The sequence below is a fragment of the Otolemur garnettii genome, unplaced genomic scaffold (assembly GCF_000181295.1).
Source record: "Otolemur garnettii isolate 467f Iridium unplaced genomic scaffold, OtoGar3 scaffold00002, whole genome shotgun sequence".
Classification (NCBI taxonomy): domain Eukaryota; kingdom Metazoa; phylum Chordata; class Mammalia; order Primates; family Galagidae; genus Otolemur; species Otolemur garnettii.
The window spans coordinates 16,638,237-16,659,051 of NW_003852397.1; the positions used below are offsets into that span (position 1 = coordinate 16,638,237).

At 33.2% G+C, this 20,815-nt stretch overlaps 1 protein-coding gene across 1 annotated transcript in view; it reads right to left on the reverse strand.

Moving 5' to 3' along the window:
• TBC1D32 (TBC1 domain family member 32) overlaps positions 1-20,815 on the reverse strand; it is a 231,150-nt gene that overhangs the window by 125,546 nt on the left and 84,789 nt on the right. Inside the window, exons 18-21 of the mRNA XM_023512752.1 lie at positions 19,676-19,814; positions 18,877-18,964; positions 16,907-17,025; positions 7,063-7,179 (exon numbers count right to left, since the gene is read on the reverse strand). Of these exons, the coding sequence (XP_023368520.1) occupies positions 7,063-7,179; positions 16,907-17,025; positions 18,877-18,964; positions 19,676-19,814 (463 nt within the window). The remainder of the gene's footprint in view (positions 1-7,062; positions 7,180-16,906; positions 17,026-18,876; positions 18,965-19,675; positions 19,815-20,815) is intronic.

Genomic DNA, 20,815 nt, shown 5'->3' on the forward strand with positions numbered 1-20,815 from the left:
CTATGAGACAGAGTCTCACTCTGTCACCCTGGGTAGAGTGCTATGGTGTCATAGCTCACAGCAACTTCAAACTCCTGGACTCAAGTGATCCTCTTGCCTCAGCCTCCTGAGTAGCTGGGACTATAGGCATCCGCCACAGTGTCCTGCTAATGAGCAATTTTAAAAGCAGAGTTTTCCCTGACTGGACACAGAACAGAAATTCACAGAGATTCAAAAAATGAGAGGGATCTGCTATGAGGGAAGTTATTCACTGCTGAAATGGGAGGGCCCACGAGACAAAAACCTGAAAGCAGCCTCTAGATACAAAAAGTCCCGGCTGACAGCCAGTAAAAAAGTCCAGGGACTTCAAGTCCTACAACTGTAAGAAACTGAAATCTGCCAAAACATGAATGAGTTTAAAAGCAGATTCTTCCCCAGAGATGCCAGACAAGCACTCAGGCTTGCCAATACCTTCATTTTAGACTTATAATTCTATGTAAAGAAAACTCAGATATACTGTGATGGACTTCTAAGCCACACAGCTGTGAGTTAATGAATTTGGTTTTGTTTTAATCTGCTAAATTTGTGGAAATTTATTATGCAGCAATAGAAAAACATATACATAGATATAGATATAGAGATATAGAGATAGATAGATAGATATATACTGGAGAATATAATACAAGCTAAGGCTATTAATTTTGACATCATTTATTTAATAGCAAAATATTCAAAAGAACTCAAGTGTCTACCAATAAGAGACTGGATAAGTAAACTGTAGCACATCTCCACAAGGAGTCCCTATGCACCTTTGGACAAAAGGTCAAGAAAGAGCACTATATACTGCTATGGAGTAATCTAGTCTAAGACACACAGTTAAGAGAAAAATTAAAAGCACAGGAAAGTGTATATAGCATGCTACTTTTGCTTAAGAAATATGAAGATTTCTTAAGATAAAAAAATATATATTTTTAAAGGAAAATAGAAGAATAAACCAAAAACCATTTTGTTACTTAGAGAGAAATGCTGCACAACAGAACTTTTTGCAATGATGGAAATATTCTCTACCTATGCTCTTCCTAGCTTCCAGCAATATATGGCTAGTGAGTACAAGAACTTGAAATATGGACAGCAAGGAAATACATTTCTAATTGTATTTCATTTTAATTAATTCAAATTTAAATAACCACATACAGTTGTGGCTAAAGTGCTGAAAATCACAATCTATGAGGCAAGGGAGGGAAAAGGAGATTATTATAGAAGTGTATTCTGTAAATGTACCTGGGTATATATTGGAATCACTTAATTGTTTCCTATAATTAAAAAAAGAGAAAATTAAAAAGAAGAAATAAAGTAAAAACAACCCTTCTAAATTTAAAACATTCTGAAACAAACCCATCTATCAATTTAGCAACATAGTGAGGCAGAGTAGAGATTTACTTACATCAAATGATTTTAGAACATAGTATATCATTTGATTGCAAATCCCCAGTGGCATATATTCTAAGGACAAAATGTCAATATGCATTCATTGATTTTATTTTGAAGCTACTATATATACGCTGCACGAAAAAGCAAATAAGTAATTTTGCTAATGAAAACCTTAGGAAACAAGCCTTTCATTGAAAAAAAAGGTATAAGTAGAGAAGTAAATAATACAAATTCAGGATTAATTTTTCTCTTAAGAATTAAAAAAAAATTCCTCTTGACAGTCCACTGAAAGGCCTAGAAATATTAATAATGTCCTAATAGTGAACATTCCTAATGCCTTAGATGCAGTTTTTATTTTTGTGTGTGTGTGTGTTGTCTATAATCTTCAATTAATTGCATTGTGAAAAAATAATGTTCTAAGAATACTGTTTCCAAGCAGTGTAGAATAAGGATCAAAATAAGGATCAAAATTCACATCCTGTATTAGTATAAAACTGGGTTTGAATTCAAGGTTGGAAGATGCAGTTTTTAGATACTATTTCCTACTAAAAGGAATAAAGATTCTTTGAAGATGGCTGATTTCTGGGCCTGTGCCGGAAATGTACACCATTTAATCTAGAACATCTTTTATGAGAATACAGAAAGCAAAACATCAAACACTAATATGTGCATAGCCAAAGGACTCGGCCAAAGAAAGGATATCTTAATCATCAAAAGCAATAAAAACTGCACTGGATTAAACACATTTAAAATCAGAAGTTCCTAACAATCGTAAGAATAACAATGACAATAAAGCTTCTCTACGGGAAATTACTGGAGCACCAATTCATCACCCTAAAAATTTACAAATAAAGATTCAAGTATTTATTCTTCCTTTCATGAAAGAACTGTATTTCAGGGTTACCCTTATTAAATTTCCGATGGAAGAATTAGTTTCACCATTTCATCCCTTCTAATGAAACAATAAATCAATGCAACACAGAACAGATAACCCAGTTTCCCTAATAAATCAATGGTATGGAAACACAAGGAGGGGAAGATTAGAAGAGACTTAAAGGACGTAATGACTGAATGTATCATGTGACCCTGTGTGGATCATGACTTGACCAACTGTAAAAAAGATGTCTGAGACAATGAAAAAGGCTACTATACAGACTATATATTAGATAATATTGAGGGAGTATAGCCATTATTTTACATATTCATGTAATAATTGCCATGGTGGCAAACCAAAGAAAAACAAAGAGTCCTTATCAGTTATAGATAGATTCTAAATTATTTACAGGTAAATCCATATTATGCCTGAAATATGCTTTATAAATAAGTGGAAGAAAACTGAGAGAATGTCCATAAAAACTTGACTTTAGTGACAGGCACATGGGTGTTTATTATGCTTTTTTTTTAATGTAAGCTTAAAAATGTTACAAGAGTAAGTAAAGCTCACACATATGGGCACATGTACACTCAAACACACACACAGTGGTGCAAGACTCCCTAGGGTTCCTGCCATGGAACTCACATCAAAGAAAAAAAGCAACTTTTAAAATTAGGTCTTCTTTAATAAAGCCTAAGAAGCACCCCAATCATTAAGATTCTATCCATTAAGAGTCTAACCTATGAGAAATAATACAACAGGAAGGTTACTAAGAATGTACTACATTTCTAGTAGAAAAATATAACTTGTTAGGATCTAGGGACAATGGCTTGGATGTTTGGTCTGTTGTATTCTTATACGTCTACATGGAAGGATTATTTGTTTTCTTAGTCTTAAAACACTTAACTACAGTTTTATTGCTCCACTCTTCCCCGAGGCATTATATTTCCACCCTCTAGGAGAATCACTGCTTCCCATCCTCCTTTAAACACGTATAGACTTTGCTATTAAAACAAACAACTCTCTCGAGCTGTGTCTTCTTTTAGCTACCACTCTATAGTTTGCTTTGTTCCTGAAAAAAGTGCCTGTGCTTGAAGTCAATACTTTGTTCTGTTCTATCAACTTTAGAAGCCCATGTAATCTAGTATCTTAACCAACTGAAATTCTTCAGTGAGTGTGTAATTTCCTAATCCAGGGAAACCCGTTCCCTCCTTTAACGGCATTTATCACTTTGCAGCGTATAACACAGTTGATCTCCCTTTACCTCCATTCTCTTCTCCAGTGGCTGTCACACTGCTTAGCTCTTGTTCCTTCCAGTTACTCTGGTCTCTCCTGCATAGTTGTCTTTGTGGACTTCCCTTCCTCTGTTCTGTGCCCCCCAGAATGATCTCATACAATTTCATGGCTTCAGTTGTTCAGTGACAATTCGTTGACCTATATTACTTGACTCCCAAGTCTGTTATTGGATTCCTGCCAGATAATGGGCATATGCTAAGGACATAAGGCACCCATGGTGTGGTGGGAGAGACAGATACACCAAACTACAGGCCTACCTCATGTTATTGTGTTACTCTATTCTGCCTCACAGATAACGCATTGACAAATGGACAGGAAGCAGCAACTCCACTGTTTCCAGCAAGTGTACCAGGGTCATTTTTCCAGGAGCATTATGCTCACTTTGTGTCTCTGTGCCACATTTTGGTAATTCTTGCAAAACTTCGAACTTTTCTTAATTATTCTATCTTTTACAATCATCTGTAATCAGTGATCTTCAAAGTTACTTTGTAATTGTCTTGGGGTTTCATGAATTGTGGCCATATATGACAGAGAACTCTGACTCCTCCAACTAGTCATTCTTCTTTCTCTTCCTCCTCTCAGTTCACCTTATTCCCTGAGACACATAGTATTTGAATTAGGCCAATTAACCCGGTAATGGCCTTTACATGTTCAAGTAAAAAGGAGAGTTATATACCTCTTGTTTTAAATCAAAAGCTAGAAGCGGTTAAGCTGAGTAAGGAAGGCATACCAAAGATGAGACAGGTCAAAAACTAGGCCTCTTGCATCAAGAAAGCAAGTTGTAAATACAAAGGGAAACTTCGTAAAGTAATTACAAGTGCTACTGAATGAATATATGATTGATAAATGAAACAGGCTTATTGCCAACATGGAGAAAGTTTGAATGATCTGGATGGAAGATCAAATCAAGTACAACATACTCTCAAGCCAAATCCTATTTCAGAGAAGACCCTAACTCTCTTCAGTTCTGAGGGATGACAGCAGTGAGGAAGCTGAAGACGAAAAGTTTGAAGCTAGCAGAGACTGGTTCAAGAAGCCTGCTACATAACATGACAGTGCAAGGTGAAGCAGCAAGTGCTGAGGCAAAGCTGCAGCAAGTTATCCAGAAGATCTAGGTAAGGAAAGGGCAAAGGTGGCTACAGTAAATAACTGATTCCAATGCAGTCACACAGCCTTTTATTGGAAGAAGATGACAACTAGGACTGTCATAGCTAGAGAGAAGTCAAGGCCGGGCTTCCAGGCTCCGAAGCTTCAGAGAAAGGCTAACTCCTTTGGTAGGGGCTAGTCCAGTTGGTGACTTTAAGTTAAAACCAATGCTCATCTACCCATTCCAAAAATCCTAGAGCCACGAAGAATTATGACTCTACTCTGCCCATGCTCTATGAACGAACAACAAAGACTGGATGACAGTAGACCTGTCTGCCGTATAGTTTACCAAATCGTTTAAGGTCACTGTTAAGACCCACTGCTCAGAAGAAAAAGATTCCTTTCAAAATATCACTGCCTATTAGCAATTCACTTGGTCACCTAAGAGCTTTGAAGCAGAGGTACAAGGAGATTTTTTTTTTCATGACTAACAAATTGGAACAGCCTCTCTGTATCCTGTAAATTGAGGAGTAATTTTGACTTTTAAGTCCTATTACTAAAGAAATGAATTTCATGTAGCACTAACCTATACCTACTGATTCCTCTGATAAATCTGGGCAAAGTAAATTGAAAACCTTGTGGAAAGGGTTCCATATCCAGATATCGTTAAGAACATCCATGATTCCTGGGAGGAGGTAAAACTTTCAGCCTTAACAGGAGGTTGGAAGAAGTTGATTCCAACATTCATGGATGTCCTTAAAGAAGTTCAAGACTTCAGTGGAAGAAGAAGTAACTAAAGATGGGGTAAAAAGCAAAAGAACTAGAATTAGAAGTGGATCTTAAAGATGTGACTGAATTGCTGCAAACTCACGATCAAACTTTAACAGGTGAGTAGTTGCTTCTTACGAATAAACAAAGAAAGCAATTTCTTGAGATACAATCTACTCTTGGTGAAGACATAGTGAACACTGTTGAAAAGACAAGTAAAAATTTAGACTGTTATTACATAAACTTAGTTGATAAAGGTGCAACAGGATTTGAAAGGATGGACTTTAATTCTGAAAGAACTTTTACTATAGGTAAAATGCTATCAAAAAGCCTTGCATGCTACAGAAAAGTCTTTCAGGAAAGGAAGAGTTCATTGATGAAGTGAACTTCATTGTTCTATCATTTTCAGAAACTGACACAGCCACTGCAAACTTCAGCAACTACCACCCAGCCGTCAATGTTGAGGCAGGACCCTACCCCAGCAAAGCGATTATGATTTGCTGAAGGTTTGGATGATCATTAGCATTTTTCAGCAATACTTTTAAAACTAAGCTACATGTACAGGTTTTTAAAAATATACTATTATTTCTCACTCGATAGACTACAGTATAGTAGAAACACATCTTTTATACATATTGAAGAACCAAAAAATCTGTGACTCATTGTATTGTGATCTGCACTTTATAGCAGTCAGTCTTGAACCAAACCCACAATAATGCTGATGTATATCTGTACTGAAGTGCCAAAAACAAGTAAGCAAAAGATGCAATTGAAACACTTCAAGGAAAAGAAAATAACAGAATCTAAATTAGTGTGAAATAATAAAAGTACTTTATATTTCATATTTCACTTCATATGAGTTACCAAAAACTTATGAAAGTAGACGAATTTTTTAAAAATTCAAGAATTTAGCAATAACAGGGGCTAAAGGTATTCAAAAAGACAAAATTATGTTTACAAAAACAGTAACACATAAAGTGACCAGAAAATAGAAATAATGATTAATAATAAAATTGCAGTATCAAGTAATTCTTTGCTAACTTTTATATGCATATATACAAGTGTTTATGTGTGTTTAATTCATAAACATTCTCAAAGATAAGGAACTAAATATTCCTGAATGACTAAATTACTCATCTATATGAGTATAAATATAAAATAAGTCCCAATTTAATAAATTTATATGTGTGTCCTTGTGAGACAATAATATGTAGCTCATTTAAATATAAGCAGAAAATGTATTGGCTCCCTTGGATATAATTTATTCATTCATTTATTTATTAATTATCCTAGCCAATGAAAGAACAGCACTGGTATGATTAACAACATAATAAATCATTAAAATATCATTCATACATTCACTCTTATTAATGCAAACTTTCTTTCCTTCTAACCTTGGAAAAGTTAGCTTTATATTCTGACAGATGTTGGGACTATTTGGTGACCTGGATCAAAGATCTCATTTATAGATTATTTAAAAGCTGATGACCCATGGGTAAAACTTAAAAATAAGTCCTAAAAAGTCATTAAATAATGTTTCTTTTATTTTTATTATCAAACTGCATGCTTACTACCATCTTCAAATAGTAGCATTTATAAAAGAGAATGCATCAAAGAAAATGACTTACAATGACACATGTTGGGACTTCCCGAAGAGAATATTCTGCTTTATTAGGAAGATCTTGATTGCCTGCCAGTTCATAAACAGCAGGATAGGATAATAAGTTCACCAGTGCTAGGAAAGACTAGATGGGAAGAAAGAAAACAGTCATTTAAAAGGTTCATCCTTTTTTGGCTCAGCACCTGTAGCATGGTGGTTACGGCACCAGTCACATACACGGAGGGTGGTGGGTTCGAACCTGGCCTACGTCAGCTAAACAATAATGACAACTACAACAAAAAATAGCCAGGTATTGTGGCGGGCACCTATACTCCCAGCTACTTGGGAGACTGAGGTAAGAGAATCACTTAAGTCCAAGAGTTTGAGTTGGCTGTGATCTGACGCCATGGCACTCTACCAAGGGCAACATAGTAAGACTCTGTCTCAACAACAACAACAAAAAAAACATCCTCTGTCTCAACAATAACAACAAAAAAACATTCAAGTTTTTCAACCATATCCATGGAAAAGTCATCCATGTAAAATTTTATAGCTGTATGGATCATGAGGGCTAATGTTAAATAAACCTAATGAATTCACATGGATACAAAATACCTACATATAAGTACAAAATTGACAACGTGAACAAATAATCTATGAGCTGACAATGCATAACATAATAACTATTACAGAACACATGTACGAGGTCTGGAAAATGTTTTAAAATACCATGTGTTTCCTGAAAAGTTTGGATCTGACTAAAAATTCAATAATCTACTTTTTTATTCTTTGCACTGTTATATCTGATATGTAAGAAACTAAAGAGAATAACACTTAGGGGCTATGCAGCAAGATATTAAATTCTATATATTCTTGCCCTCAAACCCATAAGGCTAATCTTTTAACTACATTCACTGGAAATCTAATTAACCTAGATATTATAGTTAACTTTTAAAAAGCTATGGCTTTTCCTATCAAAACCAGCTCATCGTCTGGCACACTCTTACTAAGGTGATCTCTCCATAAAATTTTTAAGCTCTCTGCTCTAATTTCCTCTTATTAAAAGCAACTATAATATTTTTCTCAGACATATTTCATTCTTTGATTCCCCAGTTCAAAAGCATTCAGTGGTTACCCATCACTAAACATCAGATCTAAACTTCTTAGCATGACTTTCAAGGCACTTCATTAACTGACCCTTTTCTTTTCTTGACAGTCTCAAAAGCCTCATTTCCCATTATTCTCCCCATGAACTCTCTACTTCAGTCAGGGCAAATCTACGTGTGGTCGCGTTCAACCGACTGCCACCTGTACACACTTTCTTATCCTACTGACACGCTCCTCTTGCCCTCTCACTGGCTCATTATCCCACTTTCTAAGTTTTCAAAAGTTTGTACAACGTTTTCTCTAAAGACTTTTCAATTAACTCCATGCACATCTGCAAAGCCAGTACTCTGTCCATACTTCTCTATCTTTTGTATATATTAAAGTCATTGTATTTACTTGTAACTATTAAGTTTTTTGTGTCATTTTCTAAAAATTTTCACTAGACTCAGAAATTTGAGATCAGAAAAATTGAGAATTTTCATTAGAATTAGAAAATTAAAAACTCAGAAAATTAACAAGAACATTAAATTCAATCTCTCGTTTAACAGATAAAAAAAAAAAACTTGAGGTCAAGTGAGTTGGGTTGTCCAAACATGCACACTGAGAAAGCTGGTAGCAGAAATAATCTTTATTTTCTTATTTCCACGGTAAGGTTGCTCATTACAAATCACAATATAATCCTCAGACACTATTTAACGGTGTTACTCTTTTCTACAGTGCCTGCATAAGGACCCAGAAAGTAGAGTCTATTTTATATTTCTTCTTTTATTGCAATGTTATTGCAACAAAATGCAATGTTATTCAACAAATAACAGTGCCCGTACAGTGATTTTCAACAAACGTTTCTAGATAAAAAACGAACTCATGTTAAGTTTTTTAAAAGTATCCATATTTTGCTCCCTACTATAATTTTCCATAAAATGAAGATGAAGTTTCTAACCAATTTAAGAAGAAAAAAAATACATGATTTAAGGCTAATATTTTCTTGAATAGCAATAAATAACTAAATAAATGTAATAAATTAGTTGCCACCTATTGAATGCCTATTAAAAGAACACTGCACAAAAAGTATGCACTACATAGGAGGAAAAAAAAACTAACAAGGAAAAAATGTTTGCAGAATATGACTATTAATTATATTTGTAAACTGCAAGGAAAGCAGAGAGAAACTGCATGGTTCACGCCACCTAGGAAACTCCTGTATAGACTAAATTCACTACTCACCAGGTACTGACTGGGAAGATGATAAATAAAACGAATTTCATTATACTTTTATTTTTAATCCAATTTGCTTCATACTGAGAATACAGATAAGGCAAGCTAAAAAATGCTTTATAAATTGAATGTGCAAACATTTTATAGTGTTCCTAATATTAATCTAGCCATATTTAGGTACAATCATGCATAATCCTCTCTTTTATGCTTGAAGTGTCTTTTCCATCTACTATAACTATGACAGATTACTAAAAAAGTTTAATGAAGGTTCACTTTGATAGAAAAAGACACAACAATCTTTTCAAATCACATATAACAATAATATATTGAAGATTTTTGCATTATGTATACATAAAGAATTCGACTGGTGTTTATGGACTCCATCTAAGAAGTAAAACAATTTGGACCACATATAATCATGGTAACATCAGATGTGCTGCTCTAAACAAATTAACTATTATAGAACTTTAGGTAAAAACAACCGGACAACTGTATTTGAACAAAAACAACCTGAACAGAATTTTAAAGAGACTTGAGAGGATTTCAGCAGCTAGTTTCTAGAACAAACAATCCATTTCTCACACACTGGGAATTTTAAAGACATTAGCCTACTGGAAAATTGTGATGTGCTAAGCATTTCTGGAACCAAAAATATTTACAATGTCATCATTGTTCTCCCAAAAATATTGTAAGCTGTTGCTAGTCTCAGACATTAATTATCCTCAAATTTATAGAAGCACAAAATATAAATATTCTACTTCATCAGTTTTTCAAGAGAAAAATGAGGTTTTATGTGATAAGGATAAGGAAACTAAAGGAAAGTCAAACGTTTGACGTGTTTTAAGACTAAAGCATAAAATTAATTCCCCAAACCAATAACTATTCTTATGAATTAAAAATCTTCCAGGTTGATAATGATGATCTACTCACTTATTCATTTACTCAAAATATTTTAATGCCAGCTGCTTATTAGTAATTGTGCCAGATGCTAACAATAAAAATAATGGAACAAAGGAATGTTCCTTGTTCTCAAGGACTCACTGTGTATTGTTGGGCAAATACACCATCAAATAATTTAAAATGGTCTCTGAAATGACCTGATGGCGCTGCATCATGGAGAGGGATAAGGGCACATAAGGAGGGTGACACTATACAGCAAAGCAGGGAGATGAGCGATGAGGCTGTTGAGGGATCAGGCCAGCAGATAGGCAGGCAGAGATGAACTACGTTAATGAGCTCTATTTTTATCCTCTAGCAAAAGGAAAGAAAAAGATGTTTTCAGAAAAGTCGTGGGAATTATATTTTACAGTTCAGATAAAATGCTAAAGGAACATTGTTTTGAAGGTTGATAATATCAGCGGGGAGGGGGTTAATAAACAAGGTAGGACTTGGAAGTTTTAAGAATGACAGAGATATGTTCTACCTATTATGACAGATGTATTAAAAACATGTCCAAGGACAGACTAATCAGAAAGTGACTCAAAAAGGTAGCTTCAGGAGAATCCAAGACTGAAGGGGAAAGGAAAGGTCAGTGAAGGCAATCTGCATAAAGGACTCTTTAAAGCAGCTTGGAGAATTAAAAACTAATGTTTAAGTAATGTACTTTGGTAAAAGTTAAATCCAATTACGTGCGAATTTGTCACTATTTTCTTTTTCTTGTCCTTCCAGAAGGAAGACTGGATGATGATAATAGTTTAACTATTAAGTTATTATTAAGTAATCCCTTAATAATAAGTCTATCCCTTTTGGCCAAGTACTATACTGCCAACCTACCAATGCACATTACCTATGTGAATTCTCAACATGTACAACTGTAAGAAAGGTATAATTTTGAGGACCAGTTGGCATCAGAAGCCAAGTCTGACTAACCTATCTGCTACAATGTAAAACACTAGAAGGCACTGGAGTGGCACTTAGGACCAGGAAGAGGGTCTTCTGTTTGGTGGGGGTGGGGGGATGTTTGGTTTGTTTTGGCTGAATCAAGCCATCTTCAAACGCATAGTTTTATAACTTTCTTTCTGATCTATATGTCTTCTATTTAACTCTCATCATACTAGGACTTCATACAATTTTAAATAAAAGTAATAAGAGAGACCTAGATTTAGGTTAAATATCTATGCATTAAATAAGATTCAAGATGTATGTTTTTCTTTTTTTTTTAATTCAGATTATATTGGGTTTAAATGTTTAAGTTACATTGTTCTTATTTCTAAAGTTCAAGTTGAGCCCTTCACCCATGGGTGGTTCTGAACACCCTCAGACCGTGCACATTGGTAAGACCCCACCAATCACCCTTGTTCCTGCCCCCCAAACATACATTTTTCAAAGACAGTATTTATCAGATTAAGGATTAAATGTTGGGAGGTTTTTATCATATAAGGGTATAAAGTTTTGTCAAATGCTGTTTCTACATTTATTAAAATCATCTCTTCATTCTGTTAATATGGTAAACGATATTTTTGTTTTGGAATGTTAAGTCAACTCTGCATTCCTGGGATAAACATCACTTAATCATAATAAGTGATCTTTTTATATATTGCTGGACCCGGTTTGATAGTACAATATTTTATTAAACATTTTTGGCCTGTATTCATTGGGATATAGATCTATAATCTTCTCCTCTTTTCTTGGTAATGTTTATGTCTCATTTCTGTATCAGTGTTATGAGGACCTCAAAAGTTAGAAAATCTTTCTTCTACCTGTTTTTCCTATAAAAAAACTTGTGTCTGATTGGTGTTTTCTCCTAAAAGTGTTTCATAGAATCCATGGGTGAAATCATCTGGCTTTTTGTGTGTGTGAGAAGGTTCTTCACGAAGAACTCAATTTCTTTAACAGATAACTAGCTATTCAGCTTTTCTTTCTTTATTGGTTCAGTTTAGATAAGCATAGTTTTAAAGGAATTTTTCAATTTCATAACATTCACTTATTAACCTTTTATGTTTATAGAGTCATCATTCATACCCTTCTTTCACCATTGATCTTGGTAATTTAGGCTCTCTTATTTTCTTAATCAATTTAGAGAGGGTTTTTCTTTCTTTTTTTCTTTTTTATTAAGACCACATCTCACTTTGTCACCCTCAGTAGAGTGCTATCGTGTCACAGCTCACAGTAACCTCAAACTCTTGGGCTCAAGTGATTCTCTTGCCTCAGCCTCCCTAGTAGCTGGGACTATAGGTGCTTACCACAACAGCAAGCTATTTTTTTTTATTTAGCAGGCCCGGGCCAGTTTCAAACACACCAGCCCCAGAGTATGTGGCCAGCACCCTAACCACTAAACAATGGGAACCCTAAAGAGGGTTTTTCAATTTAAATAAACATTTGATTTTGTTACTTTTCTTTAGTTTGTTCTGTGTCATTGCATCACTGATTTCTACTCTAATCTTGTTTTTTTTTTTTTTTTTGGCCAGGGTTGGGTTTTTACCTGCCACCTCCGGCATATGGGGCCGGCGCCCTATCCTTTTGAGCCACAGGCACCACCCTTTTTTTATTTTTTTTAGATAGAGTCTGAGTCTCACTTTGCAGCCCTCAGCAGAGTACCATGGTATCACAGCTCACAGCAACCTCAAACACTTGGGCTCAAGTGATTCTCTTGCCTCAGTCCCTCAAGTAAGTGGAACTACAGGTGCCTACTACAATGCCTAGCTATTTTTAGATCAGATCTCCCTCTAGCTCAGGCTGGTCTTGAACCGGTGAGCTCAGGCAATCTACCCACCTCCGCCTTCTAGAGTGCTGGGATTACAGCTGTGAGCCACTGCACCCAGTCCCACTCTAATCTTTATTATTTGCTTTTGTATATTTGTTTTGGATGTAATTTTTTCTTCTTTTTCTAGTCTCTTTGAGCAGAAATTTGAGACATTAATTTTAGATCATTCTTATTTTCTAATATAAAAATTAAAGTTCAAAACATCCCTCTTAGAAATACTTCAGCTATCTCCACAAATTTTGGTCTTGCATTCTCATTTTCATTCAGTTTGAAATATTTTCTGATTTCCCCTGTGATTTCTTCTTTGAGCTACATATTAGTAAGAAGTGTGTTGTTTAATTTCCAGATAATCTTTTTCCTGGTTTCTGGCTCTTGAATTTTAATTAATTTTATGGCATTTTTAGAACGTATTTTGCATTATGCCAATTATCTTAAGTTTAGTATGACTTGCACTTCATTGAACGTACAATCTTATCTTTGTGTGCATGCCAGGTGTCTTTGAAAAGAATGGGCACTCAATAATCACTAAGTGTAATATCCATAAATATGAATTAGATCAAGTGATTAATAGTGTCATTTATATCATGTAACTCTTCACACATAATCTGTTGATCTGTTCTATCCATTGCTAAAAGAGACGTTAAAATCTTTAACTCTAATTGTAGATCTGCCTGTTTCACCCTTAATTTCTATTTCAGTGCTTCAAATATTTTGAATCTCTGTTATTAGGATCACATTGATTGTTATGACTTCCTAGTATATTGACAATATATCATTATGAAATGTTTCTTTTAATCTGATACTTCTTTTTCTTTATGTCCATCTGACACTGAACATGGCCATGTCAGTCTTCTGCACTGTTTTTCTGTATTTATTTTCTACTTAACTGTTTCTTTAAAATGAATTTTTAAATGCAGCACATATTGGGTATTCTGTTTTTATTTCATTGTGAGAATCTCTGTTTTAATCAAAATATTTAGGCCATTTGCCTTAAGCACAATTATTGATATGGATACATTCAGAGTTACTATTTTCCTATTTATTTTCTTTTCCCCCATCCATTTTCTTTTCCTTTGCTCTTCACTGCCACCTTATTTTTTTTTAGAATTTAAAAATGTATCTATTAGCTATACCTCTTTATACTATTTTTAGTGGTTTCCAATAGAACTTTAGTTGATGATAAAAATATTATAAAATCTGAACTGTATAATATGGGAGTTACTAGCTACTTGTCATGTTGAGCACTTGAGATACGAGTAATGGAACTGAGGAAATAAAATTTCATTTTAATTTTAACTAATATGAATTTCCATAGCCACACGGGGCTATTGTCTAGCACACTGAATATCACATCTATAGAGGGAGAAAGGGAAGATAAAGGAAGTAGGACTGGAATGGAAGTAAATTTTTTAATATATCTCATTGCATTGAAACTACATAACTGTTTTCCTCAATTTAAAAAGACAAAATTATATCCTAAAGGAAGAAGGAATCCTTGAAGAATAATATTTAGAAACTACAAAGTAGGCACTAAGAATGTTACTAGTGAGTTGTTGTTTCTGGATCTTTCAGTACATAAATTAGGAGAATACACGATGATTCTTAAAGAAAAAAAAATCCTTAGTCTGTACCCACATTTATAATGCAAAGTCAAAGAGATTGAATAAAATCCCTGTAAACTTTAAATTTGATTAGAAATATTTGCTAGTAAATATAAACCCCACTATGGCATAATTTTGTTTTAAAGATTTATATGCATTTAAAATAAATTAAAAAGAAAAATAAGGCTTTCATATTCACTCACCTATTTGTAATTCCCTCTCTCCACCCTGAAAATCCAAATATCCATCTGGTATTACTGTCTTTTAACAGGAAGAACTTCCTTTAGCATAGTTTGAAATGCAGCTGCCTTTGTTTATTTTTAAACGTCTTTCTTTAATTATTTTGAAGTATACTTTTTCTAAATTTAGAATCCTAGGACATTGCCTCTTTTGGTTTTGCCTGTTAGCACATTAAAGATATTCTTTTGCCTCCTGGGCTCCATTGTTTCTAAAGAGATATTAGCAAACTTTTCTGCTAATCCCCTACATGTAATGTGTAGATTTGATAAGGCTTCTTTTAAGATTTTCTCTTTCTCTTTGTATTTTAGCAATTTGTCTATGATGAGCCTTAATGTGGATTTCCTTTATTTTCACCCTTTTCATAATCCCTCTTAAGATTCATTGCTTATCTTCAAATTTAAATATTTCAATAATCTGTTGATTTTTAGCAATTATGTAGTCAAATATTTTTCTACTACCTTCTTTCTTGTGTATTTCTGGTAAACCAATAATATACATGTTAAACCTTTTAACATGGTCTTATAAGTCATTCTCTGTTCATTAGATTGTATAACATCTATTATTTCTTCTATCATGTTCAAATATTCTGTTAAACTTACAAAGAAATTTTTATTTCACACATTTTAATTCTAGAATTTCTGTCTTTTTAATATAGTTTCTATTTCTTTACTGTGATTTCTGATTTGTTCATTCATTTTAAGCATATTTTCTTGATATTCTATTTATGACAACCACTTAAAAATTCTTCTCCATTTCATAACCCCTATTTTTTCTTGAACATGAGTCATATCTCCCTTTTTCTTCAGTTGTCTAGTAATGTAGGTTGTATCCTACACATTGTGAGCATATTTGGTAGAGATTATGGATTCTGTCATATTTCCCCCCCCAAAAGTACAGATTTTTAATTTAGCAGTTATACTGGCTAAATTTAAACTCTAAACTCTGATACCAGTGGTGAGTAGCCTCTGGTATCTTCTGTTAGTTCAAATGCATAGTTGAAAGTTTAGCCACTTGAGCAAAATGTATATATAGAGTTTGAAGGGACCTCCTGTGGCTCTATCTTTTCAGCCTCCCACCCTTGTCTTCCATTATTTAGTCACCATGTAACCCTAACTTAGTAGTCTGCTTCTTCAAGCTTTTTTGATTGTGGATTTCTATCTGTGGAGCACCAGTTGTACTTACCATTAAGTCAAAGTCTGTTAAGTCCAGAATCTCACGCAATACCATGCTCTTCATCCATATTTTAATTACCCTCCATTTTCTACCTAGTTTTGATCATTCCAATGCTTTTAACTACTTGATTTTTAAATTATTGTTTCAAGGCTTGCAAGGGTTTTCTATGAGAATGAAGTAATCATCAATCCAGAAAGAGAAATTTCTGAAATGTTGGAGATGTATTTGTTTTTCAAAATAATTTCATGACATCTTATGAATCAAAATTGTCTCAGTTATCATAAAGTCAAAGTTAGGAAGCATCGGCTTCATTTCAGTGAAATTTGGAGGATATGTTAAGTATGTAAAAGTCATTGAATTATATTAGTACCTAGTATAGATACTTCAAAAATATTTGTCACATTATTCTAAATGACAACATCTTCTCTCCACCAAGACTTCCTTTAAATAATCCTATTTTCTATGAGATTCAAACTCAAGGGTGTCTTTGATTTTTATTTCAGTTGGTTGATTTTTGTTTCAGCAATTTGTTTATTTCGTCATTCTATGCCTGGTGCATTATTACTTTTTATTGAAGGAAGAAAACTAATAACAAAAACTGTAAAGGAAAAGCATCCTTCCAAAATATTATTCCCAAGAAAGTCTGGTATTTCTATTGTTCACTAAATTCATTATATGAATAAAAAATAATACTTTGGAAATGAATAAGGGGAAAGACAGATATAAGAAAGGCAGCTGGTTGTAACTGAATATAGATAAAGTACAGATAAAGTCATTTCTGTGAGATACATTTTCAAATCTGTATATTATTATATAGATAAATCAATTCTTACCTTTTGACAGCTTCGGTCAATAGGATCCACTGGAGTAGATCTGGGATGGGTTACCCTTACATCATCTCTTCCATATTCCAGATTGGACCATAACTCAGTTATAAGTGCATTAATAAACCCTAAGAAATATTATTTTATATCATATTTTCAGAATAAAATTTATTTGGATTATGAGGGAAAGATATGATTATCCCTCTGAAAAGACTGGTCTGCTCTGATAGAAGACACATACTTGCATCTTATATAAGAAGTAATCTCTACTCTTGGTAGAAATGATAACTGTTATTGTTAACATACTTTTATTGATACCTCATTATCATATATCATAATATTCTGTAATAACTAAATTCTGAGAGACTATTTACCTGTAACACTACTGAGTTTTGAGTCTTAGCTTTAATCTTTGTACCAATAACTTCTGGGTATGTTTTTCTGAAAAATCATAAGGCTTACATTTGGTTCTTCAAATGGCCCAAAGGTGTAAGGCAGCCTGAAAGGTTGTATGTTTATGGGATGGCAGGAGGAGAGAAGGAGAGATCTGGAGGCAGGGCAGGCATCCAAATGGTTATATTGGAATACGGAAACATACTTTATTACTTTCTTTGTAATCCCACATGTTTATAAAAATACTACATATCACACTTTTGCCTCAATATACTCTATAAATTTTCATAAGTCAGATCTATGAATGATATCTATGTTTAACTGATTAAAATCTTCTATGAAAAATCAAATCACATGAAAAAGAGTAAAAATATAATATCTAATCATTAAGTTCATAATAATATTAGAGAAGAAAGGGTCCTCTGATATAGCGGAAAAAAAATATAACCTCTACAATCAAGAAAATCTGAGTTCTAATTCCTTGGGCTACATTTACAGTTGCCTTTATGAAGGATAAAAAGGATGATATGCATGAGGTTCCTAAGATAGTACCTAAGACATCATGGGAGCTTGGGTAGTAGTCTTCCTTCCTCTGTCCTATGAGAAACAACATTTAATCCTCTTAGAAAAGTTTGATATTATGAGGCTGGCTCAAAAAGCTAAATGACTTGACTAAGGGTGAGATACAATATTAAATCCAGTGTCCAAATACTTCAATTAATGGGCCCTGAATATTATGCTAAGTGAATGTTATTCTCAGTGAAAGGGAAAACTATGTGGTTCAATTTAGGATAACTCCTGCCAAGAAATATTTCTTATAATACAAGAGGTTCAAATTAATAATATAAATTTAAAATACACTGTAAGAAAATGTTTTCATTTAAGCAGAGACTCAATAATGATTACTGATACTATGATTCAACTCTAAGCCTTAAAAAAATGCTATCAAAGCATCTCTATTAGGGATTATATCTTTTTCAAAGCTCAGATAACCTTAACATATGACATACTAAATACCCAGGGTTTTAACTCCACACAGATCCAAATGATACTAGAGAATACATACTAATTGCCAACTTCAGAGATAATGGGAAAGCTAAGTGTTGTGACAAATGCTTTCAAGATGGGAAGAAAAAGAAAGAGCAAAAGGAAATTGTATGTATGTGTAATTACTATCATGAGTGTAAATTTTGATGCATTCACAAGCCACTGAAACTGAGAATTAGGTAATCCTATCAGATGTGATTATACTAAGAGAATGACATCCTTCTGATTTAGAAGATGAGGAAGGATTCTTAAAACATCAAGAATGTTTCAGTTTAGTTCATTAAGTACAATTGTTCTAAGGACACAGAACAAGAATGCATATATTTCACCCACAAAAAAAAAAAAATAATCCCAGTGGAATTTTAGGAAAGAAGCAAACAAAAAAGAAAACCCAAGAACTTTCTTTTACATGAGATCTAACATGGTAAATAGAACTTTAGAGTAAGTATCTTGATAGTTGATCATGCCAGTTAAATTTTCAGATGGTTTGTTCATTTTCTTTAAAATAATTATAATTCTAAGTAAAAGAAAAAACTTACCTGAATTTTGTAGTGCCATGGCTCCTGCTGCTGTTGATGCTACTTGTGTAAACAAAACTCCATAGCCAAATTTTTTGTGTCCACTGATCTACCATGATAAATAAGGAACACAGATGAGAAGCAAGAATACACAGCATGCTAACATGATATATATATATATATATATATGATATATGTTATATGTAGAGTTACTGGGGTTTTCAGAGATTGGTATACTAAATATTCCTTCAAGATGATACGAACAGCAAAACCAAACCCAGAAAAATGTTTTTAAAAGCATACCTGAGATCCTAAAAAAACTCAAAAACTCTAGGAATATTTAAAAAAACAGAAAAAAAAGTGAATACCATGTAGGAGCTTCTCAATGTTTAAGGCTAAATTATATTATAAATTTTATGTAATGGTAGAATAACAGAATTCATCCACAAATATTTTTGTTTATTTTAAAATATGAGACAAATTGATACACATGTTAGATCCAATAGGTTTTTTCTTTTCCCCTAGAAGTTCTGGCTAGTTTTAGAATATAAAGATGTTTGAGAACATATTTATGAAACACTGGGATGATTAACTGGATTTTTCAATTCTGTCTCATTGTTTGCAATTCTTTAAATATAGCCATAGACACCAATATTAAATCTCTAATGTTTTCCTTAAAAAAAATAAGTTAAATATAACAATGCTATATGGCTTTTTAATTGAGGCTTAATGACTTCTTCATGCACAGAAAACAGAATAATGTTCTTAATGGCTTTTACAACAAAAATTATTTTTGCTTGTAGCAGATGGTAATTCATACCTGTAATTTTTTTGAATATTGGCTGAACATAAATGTCACACATTCATTGATGGCACCTGTTCTTTGAAGAAGTAGTAATCCTTTGGGGGTGGCAGCAAAATTTAGTAAATCATCTAACAAATTCTCCTCCCAAGCCATACTGAAACAGATACAAGAAAGGTAGAACTTTCTTGAGTATACTTAAAACTGTAAAGAATCTCTTACCTTAATACTGCTTATAATTAAATCTATAGAGTATATACTCATTACAAATCACTCAACAAATATTTAAAAATCAGAACAAAGGCATGGTTTCATTGTTAGTAAATTTTTTTATTCTTACATCTTCTATACCAATAATTTTCCTTCACTGAATCAAAAATTAACTGTGTATGTCAGCATTTTTATTAAACCTAGGTTCTCTCATCCATAGCTTCATATCATTTTATTTTCCTATTATAATTCTGCTATGCCTGGACTCCCTGAGCCTCAACCTTCCATTGTTACCATCCATACTTTTCATTATAAAGAATCTGTCTTCTCATTTTCAAAAGGATATAATACATATTACATCTTTTTAATTTTCACAGGCTAATTTATTTTACTTTGAGGATCACATTTTTTCTTAGAACACTTCTACAAGGAAGGGTAATAACTTTCTTCAGAAAAAAATGAAATACTTGAAAAGCATTGTATTCCATAAATATATATAATTATTGTTTTTTAATTATAAACTTTAAGATGCTGAGAATTTTCTAGAATTGAGGCTATAGATTAAAAGATGGTCCAAAGTAAAAAGCAGGATAAATTTAAATCACATAACACAGAAAGGGCAAACATCAAAAAAAAAAAAAAGATAGCTATGACCTAAAAAAGAAATATGATTATGCTGACATTAGATTTATCAGTAACCATGTATCCTAGATGACAATGGAGTAATACCTTCAAATATTAATGATCAGAAATAATTGTCTACCTAAATATTTATACCCAGATAAAGTACCATTTAAGAGTGAGAATGTATGTATGAAGGAGACAGCATCTGTGTAGCCTGGAGGGAAAACAGTTATTTTAAGACATAAAAAGATACAGCCAATTTGTAACCCACAAATTTTAAAGAACAATTAAAAGATAACCTTGTTTGGCAACTTAAAAGTACTT